The sequence below is a fragment of the Marmota marmota genome, unplaced genomic scaffold, assembly GCF_001458135.2.
Source record: "Marmota marmota marmota unplaced genomic scaffold, marMar, whole genome shotgun sequence".
Taxonomy (NCBI): Eukaryota; Metazoa; Chordata; class Mammalia; order Rodentia; family Sciuridae; genus Marmota; species Marmota marmota.
In genome coordinates this window covers 32,099,840-32,112,795 of record NW_026000057.1, presented here as the reverse complement: position 1 = coordinate 32,112,795, position 12,956 = coordinate 32,099,840, and the positions used below count along the sequence as shown (strand labels likewise).

Below are 12,956 nucleotides of genomic sequence, written 5' to 3'. Positions count from 1 at the left end.
TATATATATATATTTTGTGGGGGGGGGTCTGGGGATTGAACCCAGGGCTTCATGCATGCTAGGCATAGCACTCTACCACTGAGCCAAATCCCTAGCTCCATTTCTTCAGTTTTTAATAGGATTACTTTTGTTGTTGTTTGAGTTCCTTATATATTCTAGATCTTATTCCCTTCTCAGATATATAGCTTAGAAATACTTTCTCCCATTCTTTAGGTTGTTTCTTTACTCTATTTGCTGTGAAGAAGCTTCCTGGGTTAATAAAATCCCATTTTTCTAGTTTTGCTTTTGTTGCCTGTGTTTTGGGATCTTATCCAAATAATCTTTACATATCCCGATATCTTGAAGTATTTCCCTTATGGTTCCATCTGGTAATTTCATGATTTCAGGAACTTTGGCACATTTTACTCTTTATACTACTCTTAGCCAATAGGTACACTGTGCAAAAAACTTAAGTCATGTGAATAATTTTATTTGACATCTTGATCTCTTACTTGGGAAATATTTAAGTACTTCTTAATTTACAATATTGACTTTTTTCCTGCAATAACTTATTCTAACTAAATTTAATTTAAACTTTAAAAGTAATTAGTTAAAAATTGCTATTCATAAATCAGTTAAGAATATGATATAAGGCGAAGCACAGTGGAACATGCCTGTGTCTTGAGAGGCAGAGACAGGAGGATCACAAGTTCAAGATGAGCCTTAGCAATTTAATGAGGATCTAAGCAACTTAGTGAGAATCTGTCTCAAAAAAAAAAAAAAGTTAAAGGGCTAGGAATGTGGCTCAGTGGTTATGCACCCCTGGGTTCAATTGCCAGTCCCCACCCCCTAAAAAAGAATGTGACTTAAAGAAGTAGGGGCTTTGTGACAAGAAAGAAAGAAAAAAGGGTTCTTTCTAATCACACTTGTAAGTATATTTGTCCATGAAAAGAAGCAGTGTCTAAAATGTTTATGAAGTCCTAGTATAAAGTCCTTCCTTCTAATAATCCAACTCCAACCCAAGTTGTACAAGGAAATCCACAGAGGGGACACATTTTTTCCTAAAACACATAAAGGTCTGTAAATGCTCTATAAATGTTCCGTATAAAAGTGACATTCTAGAAGGGGAAAAAAGAGGAGCTCAAGATATGTTTGACATACATTTTGACTTTAAATATTTCTATCACAATTCCAAATTCATAAGGTGAAGCATATTTTCATTGCAAAATATTTTGTGAAGTAATTTTATTCTTTGATTATGAAAGGATATAGTAAAATAAAAACAAGTAGTCTTAACATAACAAAACATACAAAATTATATATTATATATTTTATTTTAGTTACAATTGTTGTGGCAAGTATGGTTATTCTGTCTGGAATTTTATATCTAATACAATTAATCATGCTGTATGCAAAGCTGGGTAATCAAATGATTTTTAGCTTCATAAATGAAATAAAGAAATGATGGACAGATTATATGTAGAAATCATGATTAGAAAATACTGAAAAAGAATTATGCTTTCCAGAAAACCAAAAATATATTCAGAGACTTGCAGTGATAGGGGGTATGCAAAAAGGAAAAGAAAACAGAATATTTATTTTAATAAACCCCAATATCTGCTAATCTGAGTGTTACAATAAAATAAATAATTTTTGTTCTAAATTTATTAGCTGATGTACATTAAAGTGCTCTCTGTTACTGGCTGTCATTTTACTACATGGTACACAATCACATTTCTCATAATTTACACATTCTTACTTTTGCAAATCCAGATTAATAATAACAACCTTGGGTATGTGAAACTAAACACAGGAAACACCTGCAGAAAAATATTAGTTTCTGTAGGGAAGCAAAACCATTTTTCATAAATTTAATGAAAGGAACTCAAAGTGATGTTTTATATTTCTTAAAGCATAAAAATTCTTACCTAAAGCTTTCATATACCAGACTTTCTTATTCCAAAGGGCCGGCTGTGCTCTAATGTGCATATTGTTTGATGTAAATTCAACTTCCACAGTTTCAGCAATTACTTCATCTCTCAAAAGAATGAATATCTCCCCAGGATTCTATAAAGTAAAAATATAACACAGTTCAGTTTACCTTAACAAAGAATCCATTACATTTATCAGTGATAAAGGTTATACCCTATCATTGAGCAAGTCTTCAATCCTATTTGTATTTCCAGTCATATTCAGACATGAAATATGTAAATATGATGTTCACTACCCTTTAAGTTTATCAGTTTGATATCTATCCAATACTCATTTTTCCTCTCACCTCTTCCTACTATGGCATACTGTCCTTGAGTAAAAGCATCTTTTCACAGACCAGCATGGGACTATCATTCAACTTTTAACCTAATCCCTTCAACTTTCTAGAACTTGGTTTCTTTATCTGTAAATGAGAAAGTGTTAAGTTTAACCTTAAGACCTCTTATCATTTACATGTAATGAAAATTTTTAATGTCTAGTAATTTTATTATATAGTAAGCATTCTCTGATTATTATTTATTTATATGAAGATCTGTGAAAATTTCTGAGTTGACCAAAGGTTATAAATCCACAAGTTTTGAGATTTAATTAAGTTGGAAAAAGTACATTTATGTATATGAAGTTAAAGTGTTATTGAAAGATTTATTTTTGGACAAAAATATCCAGAAAATTACTAACAATGAGAAATACTGAAGTTAATACTGACAAAAAGGAAAGAATAAAAATGTATCAAATGTCTGTTTTAAATCTCTTTTAATCATAACTGAAACTACACACACACACACACACACACACACACAACCAAAATAGTTACTTTTTTCTTTCAGGAAGAGAGCAACAAATATGTATAGTTGCATTCTGAAGATTAATCTGTACTATCTCACTTCTAGATCCACACTTTTCTTCACACTATGCTAACCTTTTGAAAAAATAAAATATTCCTTTCATAATAATGAAATATCTCAGATAATACCTTTCAAAGACTTTCTTCCAAGTCATACTAAATTTCAGCCTTACACTAAATAAAACAGAAACCTCATTTATGTACTCTTGTAAATCATGTTTATCAAAAAGTCCTTGATTTCAAAATTCTCTTATTTAAATGTTTCTCCCTAAGCATTAATCACACATCAGTGAAACTTACATCTTAATAGTAATAGTTTCTACAAATAGTATGTTGATGATACAAATAATTTCAGCTGACACACAAATACACTTCAGACATTTTTTACCAAAGTCTACTCCCAATGTTTGTCTGTAGGATATTTCAAACTAAATTTCCCCTCACCAACTATACTGCACATGGGAAAAGGGTCCATCTCAGAGGAAGGAGCACCATTCCATGATTCCACCTGTTCCTCTTGCCCACTTGCATCAGGGCAGGTTGGGAATGTTAGCCTTCATTCCTCACATCTGCAACCTCCTTCCCTCAGGGACTCCCTTCTAGATAAGCCCTTAGTTCCTTTTGTTTTTCTTGTCACTTCACCTTGAATCTTAAGTCACATAATTACTCCCTGTTTGGTAGGTCTGTTTTCTCAAGAATTCAGCTTCACAGCTCTTCAGAGCTGTTTTCTGTGTTTAAGTCGCTCCTTGTTTTAACTTTGCTCTTTTCAAAGCTGGTAAGTCCAGGTGTACCCGCCAAATGTTTTATTCACCCAACCAACTCATTCTCATTCCTGAGTATCCACACAGGCTACTTCTTATGCAACAGATTCCCTCCTTAATAGAGGGCAGGGCTCCGCCTTTGACAATTTCCAGAGAAAAATTCTAAACAAAAGACAAGCATACTGACCTCTCCAAATGAGGGATTTACATCTTCATTTGTACCCAGGGCTGGCTTCATGGGCTTATGACCTATACAATCACAGGGCCCCACACTTAGAAGGCCCTGCCCTTGGCTTAATGTTCTGTTGTCACTCTTCTAAAATATTCAATAACTTGAACAAAGATCTTGCATTTTCATTTTGCTCTACAAATTAGGTAGCTCATCCTGTTTGTGTTATTTAGTTCCTTTTCTCCCTCTATTACCCTGTCTGTAGGTTCCTTTTCAAGGTCCAACTCAGGTTTTACCAGGTCTATGAAATTCTCCCTGTGATTTCAGCCCACAAGGAATTTTAGAGCATTCAAGGCACAATGACAAATGCCTGTAATCCCAGCCACTCTCGAGGCTGAGGCAGGAGGATTGCAAGTTCAAGTTTAGCCTGAGTAATTCAGTGAGACCAGTCTCAAAATAAAAATTAAAGAGGACTGGGAATGTATCTCAGTGCTAAGGATCCCTGGGTTCAATCCCCATTACCAAAAACAACAACAACAACAACAACAAAAGAGGTGAAAGGATATTAGAGCATTTCATGTTCATGCCCTGCATCTGGCCATTGCTAAATCCTAATCTCCAGTCTTTGTTCTTCATATCTGTGTCATGGCTTCCCAGCTAGATCATAAATGTTCTGAGGGTGTTTTTATTTTCTCATACCATTGTATAATCTTGTAAGACTTAAGCAGATTAGAGATATTCTGTATATATTTCTTTGAGATGGAATAAATCTGTAAAAACATGACATTTTAAAACTGTTCCTTACCACCCTAGTACTCAGCTATATCTAATCCTTCTGGAGGGCTTGACCTTGATTACATGGATACATTGAACTCAATGGAGAAAGTATTAGGACTTTCATATGACCTTTAAGTTAATTTTATCAGTTATGAAGTTGCTGTTTTGCTATTGTTCTTTCTGATACCTCTGCATGTGTCTTATTTGGGTCTGAGATTCAGAGAGAATGGGTGAAGTTTGGCTGCATGGGTCACAAACCTTGAATGTTACTCCAAGATAAGTGCAATGGGATACCTTAAGCTAGAGCTGTATAGGCTTCTGCAGTTGGGATGGATCTTGTCTGTGACAGCAGAGTAGAAATTGATTATGGCAATGGTTTCAAATTTGACTGCTAATGCTCACCTTCAGAATCACTTGGAAAACATTTTAAAACTCTCGGTGCACAGGATGTAACTGAATATTTATATCTAGATAAATCCCTGGAAGTAGGAAATGGGCATTATTATTTTAAAAAACTTCCCCTTGTAGCTGGGCAAAGTGGTGCACGCCTGTAACACAAAGGGCTCCAGAGGCTGAGGCAGGAGGATTGCAAGTTCAAAGACAGCCTCAGCAATTTAGCAAGGCCCTAAGCAACTCACTGAGACTCTGTCTCTAAATAAAAAGTAAAAAAGGCTGGAGATGTGGCTCAGTGATTAAGTGCCCTCCGGGTTCTGTACAAAAAACAAAACAAACAAAACCCTCCCCTTGTATTCTCTAAAAGCCTTTCAGTAGTTTAAGAGCCATTTGATTAAAAGAAAGAGAAGTCCTTGACTTCTGTAAATATTCCCCTCCCAAAGGCAGCATGTTACAAAAGAGACATTTTAGGCATTAACGTACATGATCAGTTTGTTTTGCCTTTACAATTCTTTTAAATTAAATCAAAGGATCAGGATTTAAGTTAGGGTTGGTTACCACAAATGGTTTTGTGATTTGTTGTCAGAATTAAGTGGGTGATGCTGATAGCTTCTGTATATTATTTTAAATTGAATTTGAGGCCAATGAGTGAACTGGAAGGAGATCTCTGATACTCTTAAGGTCCTTGAGAGTCTCATTCTTTCACAGGGTCTTCTGATATTTCAACAGGTGTTAATTATGCAGTCTGTGATCTTCCCTGTGGGTTTAGAAACTCATTATGGTTTCAGCCACAGAGGTGTGTCAGTGAACAGGTCTTCTAAATGAAGGCCTTCATTAGGGAAAATACCATGTTCTAGGATGCAGACAGAAAAACAATTTAATGAAATTAGTATAGATAAAATGTTAAGAAAGCCACTTAAAGGGCTTTCTGTGATTGTGCTATGACTTTAAGAACTCAATTTGTTCAAGACATCAATGAGTGACTGAATTGGTTTTAAAAATGTTTCAGTTTTATCATCAGGATAGCCGAAGTGGGAGAATAAGATATTAAAGGAGCATCAGTGGATTCTACTAAAGGAAGTAAAAGATTTGGGGGCAGAAAAGCCAAGATTGCAATGGGCAGTTTCTTCTAAAAGGAAGGGAAAATGACCTATTAAAGCGCTACTTACAGATCAAACAAGATAAAAAGATAAGCTCACCCTTGTCTCTCATTAGGATGGTGCCATTTCAGAAAAGATATAAGGGTCATTACCAAGTCTGTGATGGGAGTTCACCGAAATGATAAGAGAAGTGAAGCTTCAGGGAGCAAATGGCAGTACTTCTGAGAGGGGTGCCCAACAGCGAATCCCCCTTACAGCCCTGGGTAAAACTATAAAAAGAAGTGACTGGGATCTCTTTAAAGACCAGGCAGTGCATACAAGTGACTATAGGACATCTGGACTGATTCCTGAGAAGTCTCTGACAGGAGCACTGAACTCTTGATGCCATGGTGGGAAAGTTTGAGGGTGATTCACTTATGACAAGAAGGTGGATACATTTCCTATACTCAAGACAGGATTTAACTTTAGTTGAGCAGTATCAGATGGACATTTTTAGACCAGAAAACCCATTGTCATCAGACTGTTCTGTGCATTGTAGAATGTTTTATAGCATTCTAGTTGTGCCCATTAGAAGCCAGTAGCAATTCCCCAACTTGTGACAACAAAAAAGCTAAGAGAAGTTAGCCAGTCCCCAAAAAACAAATGCCGACTGTTTTCTCTGATATAAGGGGGGTGACTCTGAAAGGTTAAGAATGTAAAAGTTAAGTTTTGTTTTCTTAGTTGAGTCTAAGTTCTGTTTTCCTGAAACCTGAAATTTATGTAGATGTCAAAACAACTCCTGGAAAAACTACTAAATGTATGTTGAGAAATCTCTCCTGACCATCTGGTTGCTCTGTAAAAACAACCCCTCCCAGAAACCATGCAGCTCAGCACGTACACCCCTCAGGACTTAAACCAATCAGTTCAAATGTATACCCTTTTCTTGTACTGACCAATCCCCCTTACCCAACTTGTTCCCGCCAGTAAATGTGCTAATCATGGTTTAGAGTTGTTATTTGATTTTCCCGCGGCGTGTGATGATTTGCTAAGGGATGCTATGATGTATGTGAAGTCCCTGCCCTCCCCTAAAGAATGTATATAAGCTCTGCTTAAGCTGTTCTCAGGGCTCTTTGCTCCTCTCAAGTGAGCTCTGAGCCCCAGCATGCTGGACCCCCAATAAACCCTCTGCTGTTGCATGAGACAGTCTCTTGGTGGTCTCTTCCTCCGAAGCTCGCTCGACCTTAACAACTCAAAGTGGGGTAGAGAAGGGGAGCATGGGTGGAAAATTACCTCTAGATAGGGAACAGGGGTGGGAGGGAAAGAGAGAGAGAACGGGAATAGCTAGGATGATGGAAGGAGACAGTCATCATTATACAAAATACATGTATGAAGATGTGAATTTGGTGTCAACATACCTTATATACAAACAGAGATATGATAAATGGTGGTATAAAGGTGTATTAAGAATTGTATGCAAAAAAAATAAGAGAGCTCATATATAATGGCATAATTTGGTGTGAACATACTCTATATGCAGAGTTACAAAAAAATTGTGATGTGAATGGATAATTATTAATGTAATGCACTCCACTATTGTCATGTATGTAAGAAATAAATTTTAAAAAAAAGAAAAAAAAGCCTACAGACTTGCCACATGTCCCTTGGGTATAAGGAGGGCAAAATTACCCCCCAGTTGAGAATGGCTACTCTGAGGGAATTTTCCTGAAATAATTATGGAATCCTGACTTTGGAATAACAGCATAAATAAGAGGAGCTACCAAATATGAGGTCCAGTTGTGACTTAAATGTTGTTCCAAATGGAGAAGGCTTCCCAGGTGGCTTTTTGATCAAGGAGATAGAATTGCAAGAATTGCATGAGAACTGTTTTAACAGTGGATGTATTTGGCAGACCTAGAACTCATTAGTTTTATATCACTCACGATCTGTTACCCTACAAGACAAAAGTCAAGAGAAATATGCTAGAAAAACAAATGTTCAGGCTAATAAACAAAGAAAACATTTTTTAAAAATAGTAAAATAGAACAAAGTGTGACAATTCTAGAGAAAGTTTAAAAAGAGGCCGGGTTAAAAAGATTGAAACCTAAATCTAAAATTTAAACTTAGGGAGTTCTCAAAAAGGCCAAGAATAACATACATAAATAGAATACTAGGGGCGTATATTCACTAGTGTGTGGAAAAAACATTGAGGAGACTGAAAAAAAATTTTTTTCTGCTGTTTTGAAAGATTTTTCAAAGGCTAGGAAAAATTTTAAACTCTGTGGAAAGGAAGAGCATTGGGGAAAGTAAAAGGGTACCCAAGGCTACAGCAGCAGTATCATCCAGTGCTTCAGTTAACAATCCACCAAAGCTGGTCTCCAGAACATGAGGGGACAGGGAGCAGAACTTCTCCAGGAGGCAAATCCATAGTGCAATTCCACAGCCAGAAACAGCAGTGGGAGGAAATTAGACTCCCTTCCAACTCAATGTGAAGATTAGGCCCCTGGGGAGGATTCATGTTCAAGTCAGCATGCTGGAAACACAACTACAAAGGGAAATAAATAGGTTTTGAAGAACCTGGGTGTGCATGAGGCACATCTCACATAAAACTCGGTGACAGGCAGGAGCAGTATTTTAATTTTTTGGAGATTGGGATGGCAATGAAACCTCAAGTATTGCTTCCTTGGTGAAGAGAAGTGGTCTTTATTCATCGACTAATTGGAAGACTTCTTAGAAATGATTTGAAGTTCAAGGGTTGAGCTTTCAGACAATTGGCATAGACAGAGCATTATCCCAGCAAACCCCAAACCTGATTTTACTCAGTTGGGTGCAAATGGTCTTTTCTGCTGGGCTTGGCAACAGTCAAATGGATTCAGATTTTATCAAGATATATGTCCTTGTTGCATACAAGATTTTGCCTGGGATAACTGTTTTTGGTAAAAAAAAAAAAAAAAAAAAAAAGGGAAATAGATTGTTTTGAAATTTTAGGGGATGGGCTCATGTTAAAATGACCTTGCATGACATTTCAGATTTAGGATTTTTTAAAAAGTGGAGTAACAAAGAGACATTTGATATTGCATTTAACTTCAGAGGGTCTTAAAGAATGCCAATTAAAGAAGGGCCCATGACTCTGCTGTTGAACAACCCCTGTCCTCACCAGCTTTCTGTATTAGACACCTCTGCCTGAGGACTGTGAGGCTTGATTTTTGGACTTCACTTTCTTTGTGACTTTAGTAATAGGAGGATTTTATAGTGCTCAGATTTTACTTTTGCAGATATTTTTAAAAGCAGCGATTTAGACTTACTGCCTAACTCCTGGTGAGTTATTTTTAGTCTCAGAGTTGTTGTTGTTGTTTTTTTTTTTTTTGCTTTGATTTCATCTACTTGAGAGTAGTTCACATTTCTCTTTTATTATAGTTCTTTTCTGCTTCTTCCATTATTTCCAACTCAATGGGAGCTAGTTTAGATTATTTTGCCTCATCTCCCTTCCTTAAGTTCCTGAGTCATTTTAAATGTGGTGTAATTTCTCTTTGCCTGATTATCTGTGTCAGTTCCCTTAAACATGTATAGTTGAAATTCCTGGGGTCTCTAAAATAATGTCAAATCAATTTCTGTTCCTCTAGAACTTATAGCAAACTACCTTAAAACAGTAATTCTTCTTCTCAGGCCTGCATGGTGGGTGGAATTGAGGGAATTGAGCTTCAACCAACTCCACAGGATGCTTAGCTTCCCTCACTGCAGGATCAGGAACCCACTCAAAGCCATTAGCAAGCCACTGCCCTCAGGTCCTGAGCATCCACCAGCTTCAGTCAGAAGGACTCTTTCCTGCGGCTCCTGTAAGCCTCCCCCAGGGTCTCTGGCTCTTTCCTCTCAGAGACACTGTAAACTCTGAGGTCCAGCATTTTTCGTTTTGTCAGCAGATTACACAGCAGAGATTCAGTTCCAGCTTTACAAGTCGTTTATTTTCTTGGTTCATTTCAAGGAAGATTTAGGAGAAAGAAATGTCAGGAATATATTTTCATATAGGGATCTTTCCAGAAATCCTTCCCCAACCTTAGTCATTCCCTGGAGGACCAGAACTTGGAGCTCTTTCGGCATTTCTACTTAATGATGCTGGCCTTTCCTACACCTTTATGATGGAAAATTTATGTTTCTAAAGATAAGTATTTTAAAATTGGGTTCAAGGGTATGAAGAGTATGTTTCCCTTTGGGAAAAGAAAATCCAATTTTCTTTTAAGCAGCTTGATATGTGTTTGTGTATGTTCATGTAAAGTTATGTATCTATCTTTTTGTAAAATATCAAATAACAATGGATAAAATTCAGCTTTCATATATTTTCCAATGTCCAACTAGTCAATAAATGTATGTCAAATGCCTTGTAATTCCAAGATATTGTTCAAGGTTCTGGGGACACAGTCATGAGCAAGGTAGACTAAAATGTTATAGCTTACAGTCTAGAGAAATGTGGTATTTATTAAAACAGTAGGCCACTTAAATAAGACACACTTACTGACCTCACAAGGAATTTCAGCAGGGAGCACTACTGCCAGTGGTATGGTGCTTCTTGAAGTTTCTGATGAATCTTCTTCATCCTTTCTCTGACTTATTTCCCCAGAATGCATGACTCCTATGTCCGCTGGAACGTTGACCTCAAGGTAGTCTTCAGAATCTAAAGAAATTTTTGCAAAATTAGATTATATTATTTCATCCATTATTATAAAGACTAATTGCCGATCATTAAATTTCATGCATACATGGGAAAGCAGAACTGAGTTTAAGACAGTTGAAATAATTAAGCATATATCAATAATTAAATAATGTTCTCAATATAACTAATATTGCAACATTTATGACCAGAGTAGATCTACTATATAATAATATGCTCATCTACTAGTTGTGTTTTAAAAAGACTTCAATTACTATTTATATTTTTTCTTAATAGTAAAGCAATAAATCCAAAAAGCATTAGATAATTTCTTTTTTCATGATTGTGATAAAAATCATTTTAAATTAAAAAATTTAAATCAGAACAATTATTAAACTTTAATTATATTTCTAATTTAATAAGCAAAACTATACTTCAATAAAATATTAGTTTAATATTGAAATATTAGTGTTCATCAAAATGTTAATCTGTTCTATGAAAATAAGTGTTCTATATACAAAAATTGTTTTTTTAATGTATATTTCCAAGGATACTGAATACACTAAAAGTGAATTTAGTTCTCAAAAAAGGGTAGAGTAGTTATTGTTTTAACATTTAATAATTTTACTTTTAGTGTCAATCATTAAAACATTGTTCTCTGTTGAAAAAATATGTAGCAAGTAATGAGACAAATTTTAAAAATTTGTTTAAAATTTTTCTTTGGGGCATAGAACTAACTTGTCTAAAATCAAGACACTCAAAATGCAACTCTCTTCATTGCAACAACATGTGTAAACTCTTAGGCCCATCCAAAATTATCCCTCAAATTCCCAAACAAGAAAACTGTAAAATGAAAAGCAGGGATCAGTTTCTGACCCATAAAACTGGCCTGAGGCATAAGAATGCTTTGGTTTTCCACAAGCCCACTTTGAACTCACAGGTAGGCCCTGGTGAGTTCCTGTCGAACATCAATATCTTCTCAGTACCTGACAAAGACATGTGATGGATAGAGAGTCAAGATCACTCTGCAAAAACAGGATTACCCAGATCACACAAAGGCCAGACAGACATCTGGCTGCTGCATCTTTACCAATGGAACTTTAGCTTCTTTTCATTTCTGCTGCTTTCTAGATAGGGTGAGCCTCTCTGCCCAGTTTGCCTGGGATTTTTCTGGTATAGGTGATAAAAATACCATGTCCCAGGAATCCTCTCTGTCCAAGAAAACTGGAACAGTTGACCCTCCTTGTAAATAGAGTCATTATTATATCAAATCATAAAATTACCCCACTTCTTGAGAGCAAGAAAACTATAGTGAAGCCCTCTTTTCTTTTTTCTTTTTTTTTGACTTGCGCTCAAGCCCAATTCAATGTTTATTAGTTTGCAAGGTAACTAATGGGTGTGCTGTTTCAGAAAGGGTACAAAAAAGGAGCTGTATTAGAGTTGACAAATGATGCTTATACAGTCAGCTAATTTTTAAAAAAAGTATGAAAATTTGTAGTTAAACTTCAAAGGTCCCAAAAGATGGAGTCCACACCCATTTTTGAGAAGGAAGTCTGTGAAATGACAGGATATCATCAGGAGTGTCTCAGGCCGAGGGAAAACACTTCTTAGAAGAAAATAACCACAGGCAGGAGTGTGGCCAGTAGTAGGAATAGCAAAGTTTCACCTCCAAATTACCTGAGGGCTAATAACAAAAGAGCACAAATGTCAGGAAACCTGCTGGGGCAGGCTGAATTTTGAGCTGTCCAAAGCCAGTGGCTTTTCTCAAAGGTACACAAATCTGTCCATTTCTGAGTTTTGGGACAAGTTTTTTTTTTTTAATTGGTTGCTCAAGACAATACAATGATCTTGACATATCATACATTTGATTCAAATGGGGTATGAATTCTTATTTTTCCATGTGTACAGATTGCAGGATCACATTGGTTATACAGCCACATTTATACATACAGCAATACTAGTGTCTGTTGTATTCTGCTGCCCTTCCTATCACCCCCTCCCTCCCCTCCCATCACCTCTCTCTTCCCAATCTACTGTGACACATTTCTCTCTCTCTTTTTTTCCTTCCCCCTCACACCATCATATATGTAATTTTGTATAACAATGAGGGTCTCCTTCTATCTTCCGTGCCTTCTTTTCTTGACAACCTCCCTCAAATCACATAACACCAGCCTAAATCCTATAATCTTTTGTAATACTCTTTCACTGAGACATCCTGTGGTTCCCCATAGAGTGTCTTTTCTTCGTTGCAACAAACAAAACTCCAAACAGTTCGAGTTCAAGTATGTTCCTGGTGGTCCTTGACTAAAGAGCATTGGCA

At 36.2% G+C, this 12,956-nt stretch overlaps 1 protein-coding gene across 2 annotated transcripts in view; it reads right to left on the bottom strand.

Moving 5' to 3' along the window:
- Bank1 (B cell scaffold protein with ankyrin repeats 1) overlaps nucleotides 1-12,956 on the bottom strand; it is a 293,502-nt gene that overhangs the window by 207,054 nt on the left and 73,492 nt on the right. For both annotated transcript variants that reach the window (XM_048813664.1, XM_048813663.1), the window contains exons 3-4: nucleotides 10,506-10,660; nucleotides 1,908-2,046 (exon numbers count right to left, since the gene is read on the bottom strand). In XM_048813664.1, coding sequence (XP_048669621.1) covers nucleotides 1,908-2,046; nucleotides 10,506-10,660 — 294 coding nt within the window. The remainder of the gene's footprint in view (nucleotides 1-1,907; nucleotides 2,047-10,505; nucleotides 10,661-12,956) is intronic.